Raw genomic sequence first — 21,405 nt, forward strand, 5'->3', positions numbered from 1 at the left:
TTCTTTGGTCCACTCGAATACAATTAGCAGCTTGTACAATGGTCTTGTGATTAGTGCATAATTCAGTACAAAGCGTCGATAGTACCTTGTGTGGTCTAAGAAGCATTGAATACCCTTATAATTGTTGGGTGGTGGCAAGTCGACAATAACCCCGATCTTCGAGAAATCAGTGGCGATGCCATTCTTGGACACCACGTGCCCTAGGATGCATCCGTGTTTCACCCAAAATTGGCACTTCAGGGGGTTCAATGAGAGATTATAAAGTTGACAGCGCTCAAAGACTGCCCGTAGTTTCTCTAAGTGTTTCGCCTAGCTAGAGTGTATGCATAGATCGTCCACAAACACCTCTAGCTCACGTCTGAGCATGTCTTTAAAGATCATGTGGATCAGGCATTGGAAGGTTGTGGGTGCATTCATTAGCCCAAAGGGCACAATGTAGGCGAATACCCCCCACTCTAAAGTGAAGGCAGTCTTTTGCCTATTGTTGGGGTGTACTCGCACTTGATTGTAGTCTAAGAAACCGTCCAAACAACTATAGGCTTCTTTACTTGCCACCCTCTCAAGCATGTGCTCGGTGTATGGCAATGGATAGTTATCTCTCTTCGTAGCGGCATTGACTTTCTTATAGTTGATGCACACTCGGATCTTTCCGTTTTTCTTCATAACGATCACTATTGGTGACACCCAGTCCATGTGCTCTATTTTGTAGATGAATCCTACTCTCATGAGTTTATCAATCTCCTCTTTTACTACATGGGCATGCTTTGGATTCATAGGGTAAGGGAATTGTTTTACAAGGACACCATCAGGGACCATAGGGATGTTGTGGGTCATAACCCTGGGGTCGACTCCCTTAAGTTCATCCAAAGACCAAGAAAACACATCCACATACTCTTGCACGAGAGCAACAAGGCTAGCCTCCTCATCCTTGGTCAGGTTCTCTACTATGAATACAGGTCGAGGCTTCTCACCTTCCCCTACCAAGTTGACTTCCTTGACCTTGGCGGGTCCTTCAATAGGCTCGCTGGTTTGGCCCTACCTCTTTGCTCCTAGCAGGACTACCACTCTGTCACCCTTCTTGAACTTAGTGAAGCATTTGGGTAGGTCCTGTGGTTTCTTCTGTCGTTTTGTGTCTGACTCTTTTGTTTGTTTGTTTCTTTCCTCCTTTAGCCGATTATGCCTTAGGTGGACCGGCAAGTCCCCCTTGGTGCATTTGGTTTTGGATGGCATGGGTATTTCAGGGTCGCTCTCCGTACTGACTTTAGACTCTAAGCTGAACTCACAACCCTCATTGGAGGAAGGAGTCTCTCGGGTGGTCGTAGTTTAGTAGGTGTGTCTGTCCTAAACACAGGTACCACTGGTGGTTGGGCAATTCTAGCCTGCTCATAATCCACTGCCCCTATGCATTCCAACCAAGAGTGATTGCAATCCAATCTCATAAGTCCTCTCTTGATCTCATATGCATTCCTTTCTTGGGACCTGGAGTCTATTCTTCTCTGCTCTATCACCCTTCCATCAATATCTCACTCCACGGTATCCATTCCCTCCTCGCTCTCCTCATCGATGGAGGAACAATCCTCATATTCATTGTCAGAACCATCACTCCCTGACTGCTCGTCATCTCCTGGGTCCTCCTTTCTAGCCTCTTTATTGTCGGTGACTAGAGCCCAATTGTATAGCAAGTTCAGGTTGTGAACTTTGGTCCACTTCCACTTGTGCTCACCCACAAGGTCTCTGAGGGGAAAGAGATTAGTGAAAGGATTTCCCTCCAATCTGCCTGTCAAATACTCTAGTGTCTCCTGGAGTTCTAGCTTATTATTTGGGACATGGAAAGTGACAGGTTTGGCCCAACCACACAGACTCCTTGCCACCATGCAGAGTGGTACTGAGTGTTCCTCATCTGGTGTGCACATGGCTTGTGCAGCTTGCTTATACTCATTCTCATCATCTGAGAATGGGAGATCGATGGTTACAAGGACATGCATCTAATCTCAATCATCCTCAAGGCAGGGGATATACTTGGTCAGTGGCCCATACGATGTGGTTGGTTGTGTGTCACCCCTCAATGTGGCTGAGATGGCATCTAGATCAACTATTGTTGTCTTCCAAGTATCCATATCCACCCTTACTGCTTCCTTCTAATTCCGTAAGAAGGTTAGACCATTGCCCCAGTCCACGATGACTCGTGCATTCCTCATCTAGGGTCGGCCTAGCAAGATGTCGTAATCCACTCCCTTCATAGCAATGAAGTGTACAGAGAACTGGACACCTGCAATCTTCACTAGTCAAATTTTTAAAAATCTAAATGGCCTTACCTTCATTCCATTTTCTAGTGTGACATTGAGCCTAGTAGCCTCGACGGGAGGGTTTTCCCAGGCCTGCAAGACTATGTGGCTCAAGACACTAACCCTTGTGCCCATGTCTACGATTCCTTTCCGCATCATGTCTCCTAGGGCCAGGATAGGTAGCACAGCGTGCATCTTGGTGCCCTCCCAAAAAGCATTTACATGCAGAGATTTAGGCACTGAGTGCAGCGTCAAGCTTGGTATCTATGTGACTGTATCATGCTCATGCAGGTCAACAGCAATTTGCTCAGTTGGTTCCTCCACCTAGTGCTTCAATTCTAGCCAAAGCGTTGGATGCTACCTAAGCAGGTCTCCTAGGCTCAGGGTTATTGGAGTGGTTACTAATGTCATGAGGAGGTTACTCGTCATTTGTCTCTCCTCCATTCCCACACCTCTGGACCATTGGCCTTGGATGTTTTGTTGGCCCGTGGCTCCTAAGCTTCTCTTAGGTGGTGCTGCCCGTGGCATAGGCGCATCTCTTGACCTTGGTTGAGAGGGTGAGACTGGGGTGCTCACACTAGAGAAGTCCTCAGTTCCGTCTTCTATGATGCCCTCAGCATCCTTTAGGTTCTCTTGGGGTTCCTTTACCCACTCCTTAACCTTTTCAATCGCTTCTAATTGGCACTTCGGGCGGGGGTACTCCCCAACCTTAGCACTCCCTTTCTTTGTTATTTTTGGAGCAGTGGTTTCAGCCTCAGCATCAGTTACCTTCCTGCCACTCACTAGCGTCGTCTCTCCGCTAGTTTTGAGAGTGATCTTAGTGTCAGTTTTCTTCTTTCTCCGCCTACGACTCTTCTTCCCTATTGAGGCATCATCTAGGTTGCTAGGCCCAGGCAGTGATATGTCGGCCTGCTGCGTTTGTGCATGTGTCATGACATGCAGTGGGATGGGTGTATCCTCGCTGTCGAATGTCTCAATGCCAAATAGCCCCAAAGGTATTGATGGTACATTGCATGAGCTCGAGGATGGGTGATGCCGCACTCGGCACACTTGAGATCAGCTCTCTCCCTATTAGCGTGCTCTTTTTTTGGGCATCGTGTCGATATGTGACCAGGGTGACCACAAGTCCAGCACGTGACTAGGTCTTGGGTTGGCCCTGAAAAACCTCTGCATCTTTCCCTTTCTAACATCATCACCGGCACTGATCAATAGTTCATGAGGACCGGATTACCCTCTTCATCATACGAGATGTAAGGGTTCACATATGACTCCTCATCATTGGGCTCTTCCATGTAGTGGATGGGAGCGTCACTCGATGGATGTGTCACGAAGGGTCTAGGCAAGCAACCCAGGGATACATGATCAGAAGAACAACGAAAGCCGCAGAACCTCCCTAAACGCTTCACAAAATTCAAAAAAGGGGATAGGGTAGTAGTTCTGTTAGGTGCCAAACGTCAAGGACAGATGAGCAAACCAATCGAGGGACCAGCCAATGTCAAGGAGGTGGACCCCGACCAGTGTTCATTGCCGACAACTTGATGGGCAAGGAAGAAACAACCATGGCATCGGACGCAATGCCGGTCAAGCAGCGACCGTACCCTATGAATCCGAAACACGCTCATGCTGTCAAAGAGGAAATTGACAAACTGATGAGAGCTGGATTCATTTACGAAATTGAGCACACAGACTGAGTATCACCCATAGTCATTGTGATGAAGAAGAATGAAAAAATCCGAGTGTGCGTCAACTACTTGAAGGTGAACGCTGCTACGAAGAGAGACAACTATCCATTGATGTACACCGAGCACATGCTTGAGAGGGTGGCAAGCAAGGAAGCCTATAGTTTTTTGGATGGCTTCTCAGGGTACAACCAGGTGCAAGTGCATCCTGCAGACAGGCACAAGACTGCCTTTGCCACTAAGTGGGGCGTCTTTGCATACATAGTCATGCCCTTCGGGTTGACCAATGCCCCCGCTACTTTTCAACGTCTCATGTGCACTATCTTTAAGGACATGCTTTGCAAGGAGTTAGAGGTCTTTGTCGACGACCTATGTGTCCATTCGACCTAGATCGAACACTTAGACAAACTCCACACAGTCTTTGAACGGTGTCGCTTATATCGTCTCTCCTTGAACCCCTTGAAGTGTCAGTTTTGGGTAAAGCACGGATGCATCTTAGGACACGTGGTGTCGAAGAATGGTATTACCACTGACTTCTCGAAGGTCAGGGTTATTGTTGACCTTCCATCCCCAATTAATTACAAGGGAATTCAATGCTTCTTAGGTCATACAAGATACTATCGGTGGTTTGTACTGAACTATGTGCTGATCGCCAGACCATTGTACAAGCTGTTGATTGTCTTCGAGTGGACCGAGGCATGCCAATGGGCGTACGAAGAATTGAAAAAGGCTCTAACAACAACACCAATTCTACGAGCCCCAGATTGGACGATTACCTTCCACGTGCACATCGATGCTTCTAAGTTTGCCGGTGGGGCAGTGTTGTGCCAACCTGGTGAGCATAGTTTAGATTATCCAGTGAGCTTTGCTAGCAGACAACTCACTGAGACGGAGATGAACTACTCGACAACAGAAAGGGAGGGATTAGCCATGGTGTTCGCTGTGAAGAAATTCCGGCATTATCTATTGGCCACACCCTTCATCTTTTTCGTGGACCATCAAGCCCTACTCTATTTAGTAAACAAACCTTGTGCTACAGGGCGCATAGCTCGATGGCTCCTCCTACTTCTAGAGTTCGACTTCTCCGTGGTAGTACGAAAGGGGAAACAACATTACATGGCTGATCACAGGTCACGTATCCCCATAGGAGAAGCCGCTTGACAAGGAATCATTGACGAGTTATCCGACTCCCACCTATTCCAGCTATCTAGTGAGAGAATTATTTAAGGTTGATTTAACGCCATATTGGGCAGACGACATAGTCCAAGTGCTCGAGCATGGACTACCCGAGCGACCAATAGAAAAAGCCCGACTTAGGCACTTGATCCTGAAGGTTCAGCCCTACCAGCTGATTGCAGGCCAACTCTCAGAGGCGCACAATGGCATCGCGGGAGGACACTTCTATGAAGACACAACGGCACGGAAGGTGCTGCAGTCTCAACTATGGTGGCCCACACTTTTCCACGACGCCAAGCGATTCGTCAAGCATTGTGATGAGTGCCAACGGATAAAAGTCTCGATCCGTAAGGATCAAATGGAGCTGACCCCAATTATTGGTCGCCAACCCTTCAAAAAATGGAGAATCGACTTTATAGGACCCATCAGTCCTGCGGCGCAATACTCACAAGCCAAGTATATCGTTGTGGCCACGAATTACCTCACAAAATGGGCAAAGGCAAGAGCCACACGAAAAAACGATGCTAGGACGACTGTCAAGTTCTTATGGGAGCAAGTGATCTCGCGCTTCGGCTGCCCCATCGAACTGGCTAGCGACCAAGGCACACACTTCATGAATGAAGTGATAGCACATCTCCTATCCACATTTCTCATTATCCATCGCAAATCCTCACCATACTACCCTCAGGCGAATGGCCAGGCAGAATCAACTAACAAGATTCTCATCAATGTCCTGACTAAAGTAGTCTCAACCTCACGTAGCGACTGGGACAACAAGCTGATGGCAGCCTTGTGGGCCTACCATACAGCATATAAAACGGCTGTCGGCCAAACCCCCTTTAGGCTGACCTATGGAACTGAGGCAATTCTACCATATCAAACTGCATTGCGTTGATCACAATCACACATGGGCAACATGTGTCTTCCAGAATGGAATCAATTATTTGAAAGAGCTATCACCATCATCGTTATTACTACACACATTGTTTACTTCCTTAATCTTTAACTTAGGTCCTTTGTTCCATCATCACCACTCTTTTGCTTGCCTTTATCTTTGCTATTTTACTTAAATCGGTCCTTTTTATGTGACCTTCTCATTGTAGTAAAAGCATCACACATTTTCCTGTGTGATACTTGGTTCTAGAGTGTTCTCTTTCATGGAATTTTCCCCCAGCACCTCAAAGAGCAAGTTACTAAGCTTTGTAGAGAAAGAGACAAAACATGGAAAAATGTTACCAACATGCTTGAAGAGCTTGAGGCAATGTGAGGTGAGTTGACCAAAAAGCCAAGAAATGATGAGTGAGAGCTTGTGGATAAGTTCCTTGTTGAGCTCACCCAAGAATTCCATGAAGAGAATGTTTAGAATGAGGTGGGTCCTTCACTAGGTTGCATTAATACAAATGCATGATTTGTATAATTTGGAAAATACTAGACTATTATACGACGATCCTTAAAAATACAGAGTATAATATGGGGACACATCAATAAAAATGAAAATTAGCATATTGGATTAAAAAGATGATTAGTGGAAAACCTCTTTCAAATGAAATAATTTTCCTAGTATAAAAACGTAGATTGCATGATTCATGCTATGTTTGACCCATCTCTATAATGAAGGGATTCTGAAGACAAAAGTATAGGTTTTGAGAATTAATTTGAAATGACAATTGAAATATGTATTTTAGCTTAATAGCCTCTTATGGGTTCAATAAGCTAAAATAATTAGATTGCATTACTTTGTAAGAATTTATTTGATAAATAATTTAAGTTAATATATAAATAAAATAATTTAAAATATAAAGTAAATTAGAAATTAAATATAATAAAATTATTTTTATATTACTTAAATTATTAAAATAAATTAAAATTTTACTAAAATGTTAAGTCTATTAAATTTTTTAGCTCAATAAGTTTACTAATTTATCAAGTTAATCTTAAAATATTAATAGTTGATAACTATTTAATTATCTTAATGAATCTCTATGTTTAAAAATTTGTAAGCTAAAGTGTGGTTTTCATTTCATTTTTAAAAAATTATATACTTCCAAGCATGCGAATCCCAAAGGCTATCGATAGCCCATCTCATCTACATTACCATATCGAGGAAAGATGCATTTGATGGACTTCAGATCCAACTTATAATGCTTGTCTTTGGGAATATGGTAGAAAGTCTCAATCCAAACACTCACAAGTGTGCATACAAGAGAGGTTTACTAGACCATATCTCCTCTGCAACTCTACCACCAGAAGCAGTGTATGGTGATCTATTAATGAGACGAACAATAATAGTAATCACCTTAGCCCAAAAGTATATCAATAAGCTTGCCTAACTAAGCATACTACAGACTCTTTCCTGAATAGTCCTATTTATGCGCTTTACAATACCATTCTGGGGTGGTCAACTAACACTTAATACCCCTCTCATCACAAAGTTGCTCAAAAGCCTTAGAGATATATTCACCCCCATTGTTGAATTGTAGGCATTTTGTTCTATATCTAGACTAGTTCTCAATCATGGCAAGAAAGCATTGAAATGTAAGCAAAACATTCGAGTTTTACTTAACAGGATAGGCCTAGACCTTATGCAAATAATCATCTATGAATGTAACAAGGTACTTCGTGCCACCTAATGATTGATAGGGCATGAGGTCACAAACATTTGAATGCACAAGGGCGAAAAGATCACCGGCCACACACATAGAACTAGACTTCTTGTGCAAGTTATGAGTCTACCTCTGCCAACAAACAATGATCACATGAATCAAAATAGGAATAATCAAGAGACACAAGATACTATAGACGAGTAAGTACTTTTATTCCTTTTAGGGACATATGTTGTACAAGCTCGGGGTGCAATCAATGTAAGCTCATCTAGGGAGAAATGCCTTTTAGTTACCTCATCAAATGGTGGTATGTTTCAAATTTTGAATGCATTTAATAACTTGGCCTTGCCTAATCCAAGGATGAATCAAAATCATTTTTTAAAATCCTCGCCCATCTCTTGCATATGTAGTAATACTATTGAGATTGTCAATGATATCCTCACCCATATCCTAGATGTGCAACGATACTAGTGAGGTTTCTAATGGTATCCTTACCAATGTGATAATGATGGATTGAAGAATGGCCTAAGGAATTCAACTCTACATTGTTTCATAATCATACTTTCAAGGTGGATGCTCTATGATGATATTGGCACATGATCTAGGATCCAACTTGACTCAAAAAATGTGCATCCCATGGAAAAGCCATGGAAATGTATGATTATGAGTGTGATTTGGTTGTCAAAAAGGGTCATGAGGGTAAGGACATTAATGGGAAGTGTGAATTTAGAAACTGTGAGTGGATAATAATTTCAAATTAAAATCAAAAGCTAATAATAAGGACTTGCCCAAAGGTGTGGTGATTCAATAAGCAAGGATTTGGGGTTAACATTTGGGAAATGATTGGGAAGGGGTAGATATTTGTTGGTAGAAGTCATGTAAGGGGGATTGCTAGCAAAGATACTAGGGAGTTCCTTGGAAATCTAAGAGTGGACTTGGTAGCAACTCTTGGGTTGTACAATCAACAAGGTAAGCTACATTGGTGTCTTTAAGGAAAATCACACTCAAGATTGGGTCTTCTATTTTCACGAAGCCATCATGATAATTAAGAAATTTAGAGATTTATCTTGATATATTATTTACTCATCCTCAAAGTCAATAGTATCCTTCAAGGATTCTATTTAGCAATGATCTTCTTCCAAAGCTACAATTTTTGGGTTAATCGAGCATATGACCAGCTCTTTCACACATGTGATAGCATCAACCACCATGGTTGACATAGTTTTTGGATAATCCTTCACTAGGTTTGTTAATATATGGGGTTCCGTCGACCAAGGCCTTGCAAGTGCAAAGGTTAGTTCTATCTATTTTATCCACTTTAATGAAAAAAAACAATGTTGTGGGTCATAATGTGGCAAGACTCATGTCATTTCTTATTCAACCCACATTCAAGAGCCAAGTGATTAAGACTATTGTGCTTTGCAAGAGCCAAGTGGGAATCTTATGTATAGGCTTCACACTTTAGCCATGTAAACTTTTCCACTTCCCCCTTCTTGTTGCTCTATGATCAAACAATAAGATTATTTCTATAATCTTCCTAGACAAAGCACAATATGAATAGGTCCTTTATCATCATGAAGAATGCAACTTCTATTGGGTTTATACAGTTCTTAACCTATCTAGTATAGATTTTCCTATCAAATGGCTAATGTCAGACCCTGCGGCATCTTAAAATTTTAGATGTACTCTTTAAGATTGTGGGGGATGTCTTCCTGGAACCATATGCTAGTCCTTGGTCTATTTCTAGATTGGCTAACTTGATTATCTTAACATGGGGGATGTCTCCTTGCAACCCTTCAGTTTATATCTCGTCTGCTAGTCCCTGGTCTACTTCTTGATTGGCTAGCTTAATTATTTTATCAATGAGTTTCTAGATGGCAATGGTGTCTTTTTTTGGTTGATGGTATAAGTGTTGAGGAGGAGCCGGCGTTTGTAATTTTTAGTCCCTACCCCATAAGTGCATCAACTTATAGATTCTTTAAAGATGGATATAACACCTTCAAAAACAATATCGGTGAATTTGAAAAATTTACAAAATTTTGGGTCTCGTAGTCAAAACTTTGTTTTTATTATGACTTGAACACCATTGCTCCAAATTTTGCAATCAGTAGCTCAATAAATTCCATTTTCAAAGTACTTTTTAATAATATGTCAGATGATGGAGTTTTGAGAAATTTATGGACGTGTTATTTGGATTCCAATTTTTTCCCACTTGTCTTAGATCTTACAATAGTATTTTTATCCTGAATAGTAGTTGGGAACTTGTATTCTTGTGGGGATTCATCCTTGAAACTGTAGGGCTTGTTTCTATGTCTTTTCTTGGTTACTTAACTAATTTCCTGTTGATTTAAGCTTCTATCTCTCCATTTTGACATGATCATCTCCTCAAGTCATTGGTTCAAAGTTCTTTTCTTTCTATCTTGTACTAAGCGCATGTAACCTTGGCCCTTTCTTATTAATGTTTTTGGCCTAATCATTTGAAGGTTGAAGTCATGATGGGGCTATTGTAACATCACTAGCCCCAAAGTGTTTGCTTTTTGGCACCCGCTTCACAGTTGACTCCCTTACCCTATGCTTGGAACCGGTAATCCATACATGCCATTCTTGGGGGTGGCAATTAGTTACCAAGTGGTTGGAGGACATACAACGGCAAGAGGGCATGACCTAGGTGACTAGGGGTAGGGGCCGTTTGTCGGCTTTGCTTGAGGCGGAGGAAAGCTCTGGTGTTGATATCAGCATTGCCATGCTACTGGAGGGATGAATTGGCCGAGGGTTTATAAATGTGTGGTGAACTGCTGCTACTCGATCAGTGCTGATTGGCTACTATCTCGATTGCTCATGGTGATTTCTTGTTGCTATATTGAAGCGGAGTCGTGCTCTAGTCATCGGTCGAGTCGTTTGAGTCGGGAGCGGAGGGACGACACTCGAGCGAGAGCCAAGTCGGTTGGGTGCTCTTGATCTGACGGCGGCTATTTGGCATGTCACTCGGTCACGCTCGCTTCCTTTCTTCTCTCTCTTCTCTAATTCTTTTCACCATGCTCAAAGTGCTTACATTCGAGTATCCTCCTTTGAACTACTCCACCGCTCACACTTTGATCTTCTAGCTATCTACTCTCTCCTCACGACGTAAACCAAGCAAGAAGGCAGAAACCCACGAATTCATAGTAAACTCACCTTCCTCTGCCTTCACACGTTATAATCCAAATGCCTTGAGAGGCATAATGACAGGCTCACGATTTAAGTTATGCTCTTCAGGTTTGCTCCTACTTACTATTCCATTGCAACCGATCTACTGGACCTCAAGTAATCCAATTGAAGAGAGGAAACTTAGAGAAGAAGGAGATACTCCAACCTCAACCTCCCACTCTATGTCTCTCCCTCGAAGCTATGGAAGAAGAAGGGGAAGAAGAGAAGTATGCAAGGCAAGAGAGAAGCATTACTCTCCAAGTCTCTCACTAGTATACTCTCACTCTCACACTCTTATCTCTCTCACTCAATGTGGTACACAAGAAGCTAGGATGGAAGCAAGGAGGTAGTTCTAAGAGTTGCACACACAAGAATGAGCTTCCCTGTTCACTTTTAAAATTTTATACATAGGCTTGGTAGTAGCGTTCCCTCCACAAAATGGGCACCCTGCCTACTTTTTTGGATCTCATTGATGTTCTTCAATTTATGTATACACCTATAGTTAAATAGATTGCTCTTGTCAAAGTGAATAGAGGCTTAGTGTCCATAATCTCTCAATTGTTATGGGCCTTTATATCCAATCAAGATATTCTACAACTTATATGGGTGTTACCTCAAATCTCAAACACTCTTATAAAAAACAAGAATGCACATGCAAAATAATTGGGACACATTAGGATTGCACACTGTGGATGACACTGCCCAAATTAGTATACTACAATCTGAAAAATATATTCCTTTTCAATCCAAAAATCATTTTTTGCATCCTTCTTTGCCAATTGATCAAGTGAATTGTCTTCTTTTGACTTCAAAACTCATTCAAAGAGCTACTTGCTTATGTTGCTCGAGCAATAACATCATCTAGGGCATGGTCTTTGTTATACTCCAATTCAGAGCTACATATGCAAAGAAGAATGGCAATATATGCTTGGCCATTGTCTCATACATTAATGACATGGTGCTTGTTGGGCCAAATGACACAGAGCTTGTTGAATTTAAGGTTGAAATAAACTTGGTCTTTAAAATGCCAAATGTGGGTCTATAGAATCATTACTTGGAAATTTGTTCTGCAATGTGATGATGAATGTATTGTCTATTGTAAATAAAGAATGTTGAGATCTTATACTACAGATTTAAACTTTAGGGCTTTAAATCTATTGCTACACCTATGTAGACAAGTTTACATCTTTCCATTAATGATACATGAAATTAAGTCAATGTTAGTCTCTATTAGTAGGCTTGCAATGCCTCATCTTTGTATGCATTATGAGGATATATCTTCACCTTGATGTCTCACTAACGAGCATGTTTTATATATAGCCTAGGCATGAAGCATTGGCATGATTTTTTGCAACTTCAATGGCTTTCATGTTTTTTCACATTCAAGATGGGTTGGTTGTTATGACACACAAGTGTCCAACAATGGATTTTGTCCTATGTAAATGGTTGATGTGACTCATGACTTAGCAAAAGCAACCCATTGTGGTCACACCTAGTTGTGAGTAGGGTAAATTTCTTAGCTCCTATAAAGTGCATTTAGCCTAGATGCATTAAGTTTACTTGAATGTAGATAACAATTTTCTCGACCATTTTCATTGGTTGGTAGTTGTGACAAACCTAGCATTGCATGCTCACAAAGCACATTGAGGTGAAATATCATTATTTTAAGGAGAGGCTCTCTCTAGGGGATATTAGTGTAGTTCATGTACTAATAAAGGAGAACATTAGAGATTTTTGCACAAAATCTTTGCCTTCTAAGTAGTTTGAAGCTTTTTCACAAATCTTTGGCCTTGCTTCCCTTTGTGGATTAATCATCCTCCATAAAGTGAGGTACTTATCCTATGCTCATTGACCTCCTGAGCCCCAAGTGAAAACATCACCATATCATGACAACGATGTCTATGAACATGCTCAAGATCATTGAGGGAGTTTTGTCTTATTTATGAGGATTCTTCCTTCATATACATATAAATGGTGCCCATCTAGGCCTACAGTATTGAAGCAGGATTGTGTGTACTTTGCATATCTAGTAACATTAGGCTTACTCCCCTTTGTGGATTGATTATGGTCCATAAAGTTAGGCACATGTTCTATACATCTAGACTGACTCACTTCACCCCTTCCCTCCCAAAGGGGACAATATCTAATATTGATATAATTACCTCTTCACTCCCACATAGGATATATATGTGAATACATCTAGCACAACCGAGGAACTATTTTCCTATTTAATAATCCCCCCCCCCCCCCCCCCCCCCCCCCCCCATGTATCTGTGCCCAACTAGAGCTACTTTATCATTTGTACTTGGTACACTTAACTCCTCGTCTTTATTGGTTGTGTGCTCTTGAGCTTCTCCTCCTTGTTATTTCTCAATGTGTGTGTTTAAACATCCCTATACTAATTGTCCCTTTTGGTATCCAACTCAAATTTCAAAAAAGTTCAAAACTAGTATTTAAAGCAATTTGGAGATTTAGTAGGACAATTATGGTAATTTTCAAGGCAAAGTACAATGATGAGCAACCAATATTCAAAAAGAAGAAATTGACTACTCACGAAAATGACTACGAAAGAAAAGCATCAAAAGTGAAGGCAAGGACAAGAGTGTTAGGTGTGCTCTGAGTGGCTTCTTTCATGTTTAGTGTGATTTGAGTATTCTTTTAACGTTTGGCTTTTTCCTAGGGTTCACATTGTTCACATGCGCACCTGAAGGAGTGTTCAGATATTGATTGTGAGGAGAGAGCAGGCTTCGTTGGTCCTTCCTACGTCATTGCTTCCTAGAGTCGTGTTTTCCGAGATAGGCTCTAGTGACTAGCTGGATTCACATGTCACCAAACTGATCCAGCTCCCAAAAGCATAGCGGGGGATTATCTCCATTAGACTTAGTGAGCTCCCAATGATTTAAGGTTCTCTCTCTCTCTCTCTCTCTCGTCTGTGTGTGAGAGACAGAAGCTCCTCCGTCTTCAACCACCATGGCTGGAAACTACTCATCTGTGGCTATTCGCGCCTCACTGATTTTAGTATAGTAGACCAAATTAAGGACTTCATAAGCCCCTCCTTCCATTACACCACCCAGACTTAATTAGAAGATCAGAGAAGGATCTGGGAAGTATACATACACATATCGCCACTATCTATTTGTCACGCCATGGCTGACGCTGCAGATGGCAAGGCGCTGATGCAGCTGAATGCAGGCCAATCATATCCCGAAGCTCGCCTCACTCCCTACGTCGTCATGAGCTGCGTAATGGCGGCCAGCGGGGGTCTCATGTATGGCTACGATCTTGTTATCGCAGGTATGTATCTTGATTCTTTACGTTATCATCATCATTCGCCAAACTTGTTATTGACACTTTCTTTTATCCAGCTGCTAGTTGCCTTTTCCTAAAATTGCGGAAAGTAGGTGTCTAAATTACGTATTAAATCTTACAAAGAAGAATTCAGCTTCAAAAGCAACTTCTTCGCCAATTTGTGCAAGTTGTTTTCTTTCTCACCAATCCCGGAAAGGCAATAACATCTTTCATCAGCTTGGACATTATAGTCCCTTTCACATTCATAGGAAAATATTCCTCACCAAAGAGCAACCCACTCCTTAGGTTTCATATTGTCATAAATAAGATGGCTCTCTCACTACCCAAACAGACTTTATTTAGATTCCTAATATCCCTAAAATTGCTTGTTTTTAGTTAATTCTATGACAAAGATTAAATTTTTCAAAAGCTTTGCTTAGAGCTGTTCAGCATCCTTTGATTTCAATAGTTTCTTCCTCCCACACACAAAAGATGCACAAGGGAGAATATCATGAAAACCTCCTTTTATTCTTTGTTGGAAGTTTGTAGGTGGCACCCTCCATAAAGCAAAGCAAACCTTATAGGACAGAGTGCCCTTCCATGGCTTTCTTAGTATATATTTCCATGTGCAAATAGTTTTCATAGAGTTAAACTTAAGCTTTCTATGCCCTCATGATCAAAAAGTTTCCTCTTGTTTGTTACTTCTATAGACCTTCATGTAAATCTATCCAACCTTTCAAGCAAGGTTGACTTCTACTTAAAAAGTAGTTAGCCATGTATCCTTTTTGTTGAAAAATTCCTGCTGCAGCCAATGCTTTTAGCACTCATGAGGTTGAACTCCTACCTAAGCACTTCAACACTCTTTACGTAAAGTGACATTTTATCCCAAACATCTTGCTATATATTTAAGCCCTTTCTAGCAATAGGCTTTTTTCCCTCAATGATTGGACAAAAAGTATATTGGTACACCTTTAACAACAACTAAACATTCTAAAGAAGTGAAGGGAGTGAGCTCAGAGTGGATGCACGCAAAAGGAAGCAAAAGCTTTGGAGAGAGAGAGAGAGAGAGAGAGAGAGAGAGAGAGAGAGAGAGAGAGAGAGAGAGAGAGAGAGAGAGAGAGAGAGAGAGAGGCCTTCCCTTTATTCAAATGCCATTGAAAGAATATAGAATGATCTTGACCACCATAACATATGCACATAGCTATTGTGCCGAGGTTGTGCCCTTCAGGCATCTCATGATACCCTTGACGACATCCCAATGCTATTTGCCATGTATAGCCGTATATTGCGTCACAGCTTTCATTGCAAATGCTATGTTGGGATGATTGGCTATCATGGCATACATCAAACTGCCCATAGCAGATGCATAAGGGATGGATAACCAGCATGACTAACCTTCATATGAGAAGATAGAGAATAGCCAATAGGCTTACCATCATGCATATGAAACCACTTAAGGACTTTTTGGATATACTCTTTTTGACAAATAAAGAAGTCACTTAGAGTGATCGCATGCGATGCACATCCTAAGAATGTGTAGATGCATATTTCATATCCTTATCTCAAAGCTCTTGTTGAGCTAAATTTTCAAGGCATCTAGCTCATCGTGTACTCTCCCAACAATAAGTATATCATCCACATAGAGTATCAAAATCATAAGGTTGCCATCACGAGCCATCTTTTGTATAAACATGGATCCATAGCACTATGGCTATATCCATATGAATGCATAAAAGCATTAAACTTGTGATACCATTCCCTAGGTACCTGCTTAAGGCCATAAAGGCTCTTTCTCGACTTGCATACTAGGTGTTCCCTCCTTTTTTCTTCAAAGCCCTTACGCTGTTACATATAGATCTCATCATGCAAGCTCCCATGTAAAATAGTTGTCTTTACATCTATCTGATAAATGTCCAAATGTAACTGAGCAACCAATGCTAATACCAATCGTAGAGTCCTCATTTTGACTACAAGAGAAAAGACTTAATTGAAGTCAACACCATATTCTTGCTTGAAACCCTTAGCTACCAATTTGGCCTTATAAGTGGACTTTAGATGCCCAGGGATACTTTTCAGCTTATATACCCACTTGCATGGCAATGCCTTCTTGTTGCTAGGCAAAGGAACCAAATCCCACATATGGTTTCTTTGTAAGGAGTCAAACTCCAACTATATAGCCATGTTCCATGAGTGACTATCGTCTCTATGCATAGCCTCATCATAAGAGAGAGACTCACCTGCATCTATCACCATAACATAAATTATGGAGGGTGTAAAGTGCTCATGTGGATGTCTAGATCTAGTAGAGTATCTCAAAGTAGGTTGATCTTGCATAAGTGGGACCTGGGCCACTAGAGCATCAATTGCTGCAGGCTATCTAATTGGTTGTATGGGAGTAGGAGGCTCCTCCTCCTGAAAGATCACCTTGTACACCTCAACCACCTACTTAGACTGCTTATGTATATTTTTCTCATAGAAAATGACATCATGGCTGTGGATAAGCTTGCAAGTCAGTGGATTCCGTAGGCAATAACTCATCTCACCTACATCCCCATAACCAAGAAAGATGCATTTCAAGGACTTAGGATCCAACTTATTGTGCTTATCCTTGGGAACATTGCTGAATGCCTCATAACAAAAGATGCACAAATGAGCATGTGATGGAGGTTTTCCAGTTCATACCTCCTCTACAACCTAGCAATCAATAGCAATGCAAGGGGACATGTTAATCAAGTATACAATAGTAAGAATTGCACCAATCCAAAAGTATTAGTGTAAGCTTGTTTAGCTAAGTATGACTCTGGTTCATGCATTCGGCAATATCATTTTAGGGAGAGATGTAGGGGGCAGCCAACTAATGCTTCATACCATGCTCATCACAAAACTGCTCAAAAACTTTTGAGACATACTCACCCCCATTATTTGACCTTTGGCATTTCAGCGTATACCCATATTGGTTCTCAATAAGAGCAATCCAACACTGAAAGGTAGACAAGATATATGATTTCTGCTTAATAGGGAACACCCAGACCTTATGTGCGTAATCATCAATGAATGTGATAAAGTACTTTGCACCATCTAGCATTTGATAGGGCATGAGACCACATATATCTGAATGAACAAGAGCCAAAGACTCACCCATCTGCTTCATACTAGACTTCTTATGCATACTATGTGTTTGCCTACCATATAAACAATGATCAATGAATGTGATAAAGTACTTCATACCACCTAGTGACTAATAGGGTATGGGACCACATATATCTGAATGAACAAGAACCAAAGACTCACCCATGTGCTCCATGCTAGACTTCTTATGTGTACTGCATGTTTGTCTTCCATAGAAACAATGATCACAAGACTCAAAATACTTATAGTCTAGAGGCTAACGATACTACAAATTGGTAAGCATTTTTATTAATTTCAACGACATATATAGCAACAATGCCAAAGAGATACATATAGAATTGTAGCCACAACCAAAACATAGTCAATTGACCAAGATACAAGCAAAAGAATTGAGGGTACTAGACTTAGCACTACATGCAATAACAATATTCTCACAGAAAATCTTCGATGAGGAATCACCAAAAGAGATAACATAACCTACATCATTCAAGGTACCAGTAGACATAAGGCTCTTCGTGAGAGTCGGTACATGATGTACATCATGATGAGTGAATATACCGCTTGAACAGGTGGATATCACCAATACCAATGATCTCCAATGCCAAGTCATTACCCAAATGGATAGATCTAATCATACTGTGATAGGAGTGAAACCACTCTCTATGAGGGGTCACTTGAAAGGAAGCTTGTGATTCTATCAACTAATGCTAAGTATATCCTGACAAAGCATCAGTCAACTATAAAGCATCCAAAGAAGAGGTAGCCAAGATAATATAATTAGATACATCATGCTGCACGACATTAGTCTCCTCAATCTTGACATTAGTCTTGCTAGGCACAGTGTTGCGATCATCATTCTTCTCCTATGCTTTACCCTTTCCCTTTTCCTTGCACTTATCTTCACGCATTTTATGGAAGTACTGGGTCCAAGCCAAGAGATCAAATCAGTCCACAATAGAATAACTACATCTAATAAATATCAAGAGGATATGTACATGTCACAACGAGTCCCACTATCTCATTGTAATAAGCTCAAGCTCAACTATATAAACCAAATGCTCTGTACTACATCTAAGTGCCAATGTGGCTTAGTACATAAAGTTGAGTAGCTCCAACTGAAGCAAAATTCAAATGCCAAATGAGCAAGCAAAGCCCAAAACACCATATTTGGGTCTTCCAATAGTTGTAATTTGTCCCATCTAGTTTCTCAATATTGAAGATAGCATTGTTGCGAGAACCAATAGCCATAATGAGACCAAGCAAGTACACAAAAGGGCAAGACGAGATGGGATGTTATAATAGCCTATAAATTAGCCCCAAAACCACTACTACATCAAGCGAGAGACAAGAGATATTGGAAAACTAATGAGTTGTCCATAAACTATAAGCAAAAGACTATCAAGTCAAGGTGGCTTCCATAGAACTAAAATGACATGTTGCTATAATAAATTGCAGCAATATGCTAATAACCAACTATGAGCAACCAAGAAGGAAAAAGTCAAGAACAACTGATACTAAAGACAATCACAACTGCAATGTGTCAGAAAATATACATGCAATAGGCATAGACATCATGCACAAGGTAGGTCTCAAAGGTAAATGAAGAGAATTACTAGATGTGTAATCCATTGAACAAAGCTCAATACATAATCTAGAAGCGCATAAATACCACTAACAATATCTTGATAGACATAAGTACCGGAAGAGATCAAATCAGCCCATAATAGAGTAACTGCATCTAATAAATATTAAGAGAGCATGTACATATCACAATGAGTCCCACTATCTCACTGTAATAAGCTCAAGCTCAAATGCATAAACCAAATGCTTTGTAGTACATCCAAATGCCAATGTGGCTTAGTACATAAAGTCGAGTAGCTCCCATTGAAGCAAAATTTGAATGCCGAATGAGCAAGAAAATCTCAAAACATCATGTGAATGACATCTGAGTATCCAAGATCCATAGAGCATACATCTCGAAGCATTGAATGCAAGTATTCTACAAGACTCTAATTGTAGTGTTCAAGTAGCATCCAAGGATAGGAATGATAGCCAATGTCAAAGAATCTAAGTTCCAATCTCAGCTTAGGAGCATGTCATAAACATATCTATAGGTATACAAGACAACCAAAGTGTTAGTATATCCAATATGTGGTACCCGAGTAGCTTCAAAGCATAATGAGCACAATCTTTATTAGAAGAATGCTTGCTATCCACTATGAAATGTAGGAATATGATAGGCAAAACTAGTGAATGCAAGCTCAATCAAAGCCAAAAGCATTCTAAGACATGTATCAAGTATCTCTAAGTGTCAAGTGAACATTCAAGCATCAATACCAGGCCTCAAAAGCATCAAGTGATAAGAGGCATATGCTTTTCCCAAATGAATGACATTCAACCATATTATTATAGAAATTAAATCTTTGAGAAAATTGAGCCAAATGTGTGCCAAAATCATAACCATACCATTCGGGCACCAAAATAGCATCCCTCAAGCATCAAATATGCATTATGGATTTACTGTTTGCTATCCAAACTAGAATAGTGTTGTTATGTGTGAAACAAAGAATAGAAAACTACACAAAATCAATTTCATGAGTGCCCATTTTTGCAGATCTCATCGCACTCTCTGTTTCTAGCTATAGAATCCCTAAATCCGATATCATATGCAAAAGTTATGGCCAAAATATGATAATGGTGTCAAGGTGCCATAATTGTCCACGACTTTTACAATATACTCTCAAGAAAAAGAAACAATTGTTGCCATGAAACCTTGAGTTGAAGCTTTGAATCTGGGCTGAAGCAAAGGATGAAGACACTCCTCAAATGGTTGGCTCTAATACTAGTTGAAGGGAGTGATTCCAGAGTGGAAATAAGAGCTATGGTGACGAGAGAGAGAGAGAGAGAGAGAGAGAGAGAGAGAGAGAGAGAGAGAGAGAGAGAGAGAGAGAGAGAGAGAGAGAGAGAGAGAGAGAGAGAGAGAGAGAGAGAGAGCGAGCATAACATCATTTTTTAGTATATCCAAACCATATTGTATTTGTGACAATCATATCTCTCTAACTAATTACTTCTATGCCAAGAAAATGGTGTAACTCTCACAAATTCTTCATTTCAAACCTAGCCTTGAGAAGACCCTTCACATGGTCAACCTCTATCTTGTTGTCATACACAATAATCAGGTCATCTACATATATAGCAATAACCACAATATTTACATCACTCTCACATACATAAAACTGAGTAATTGGTATGTGCTCTATAAAACATAATGCTAATAAGGCATTGTGCAACCCTAACATGCCATGCATATACAAGGCCTTATAAAGTTTTCATATAATTAAGATAAATCTCATTCACATAACTAAGTTGTTGCTCCACATAAACTTCTTCTTGAAAGTCCCTATAGGAGAAGACATTTTTAACAAATGTTTAGTATATTATTAAAGCCTTTGATGCATCCACTACTATGATAGCCCTCACATTAGCCATTTTAGCCACTAGAGCAAAAACCTTATCATAATCCAATGCCATGAGTCTATAGCACTTAGCAAATCCATTTGATGTATGCTTCACCATGTAAACCCATTTGCAAGCCAATAGCTTTCTTGCCTTCAAATAAAAACACAAATTCCATGTGTTATTACCTTAAGTGCAACCATTTTTTCATCCATAGCATGATCCCAATGTTTATTATATACTATATCCTCAAAACTAGTGAGCTCTACATGCTACACAACATTAGCCAATGTATACATAATGATGAGCTACATAACTATCATATGTCAAAATTTTCATTGGTTATTTTACTCTAGTTAACATGCATGGACTTGGATCACTGCCAAGTGCCTTAGAATCCTCTTTTGCCTTCCTCACACTAGGGTCTTAATAGTTAGAATCCTAAACTTTTCATCCATGCTCCACTCAAATCCATTTGAATCTACATCAACATGAGAGAAACTTGATGATACATCAATTATAATAGGTGATATTAAACCTTAGACGAATAATGTGAAAAACCCAAAAAATCTAAAGCAGAAGACAAGGCCAAGGCAAAAGTGA

At 40.4% G+C, this 21,405-nt stretch overlaps 1 protein-coding gene across 1 annotated transcript in view; it reads left to right on the forward strand.

The window, feature by feature from the left end:
* The first annotated feature begins 13,649 nt into the window (after positions 1–13,649).
* Positions 13,650–21,405, forward strand: part of LOC148038665 (sugar transport protein MST4-like) — a 54,738-nt gene continuing 46,982 nt past the window's right edge. Inside the window, exon 1 of the mRNA XM_087674202.1 lies at positions 13,650–14,223. Coding sequence (XP_087530328.1) covers positions 14,076–14,223 — 148 coding nt within the window. The 5' untranslated portion in view covers positions 13,650–14,075. The remainder of the gene's footprint in view (positions 14,224–21,405) is intronic.

The sequence above is a fragment of the Lygodium microphyllum genome, chromosome 3 (assembly GCF_053477565.2).
Source record: "Lygodium microphyllum isolate KBCC chromosome 3, Lygodium_microphyllum_v1.1.10, whole genome shotgun sequence".
Taxonomy (NCBI): Eukaryota; Viridiplantae; Streptophyta; class Polypodiopsida; order Schizaeales; family Lygodiaceae; genus Lygodium; species Lygodium microphyllum.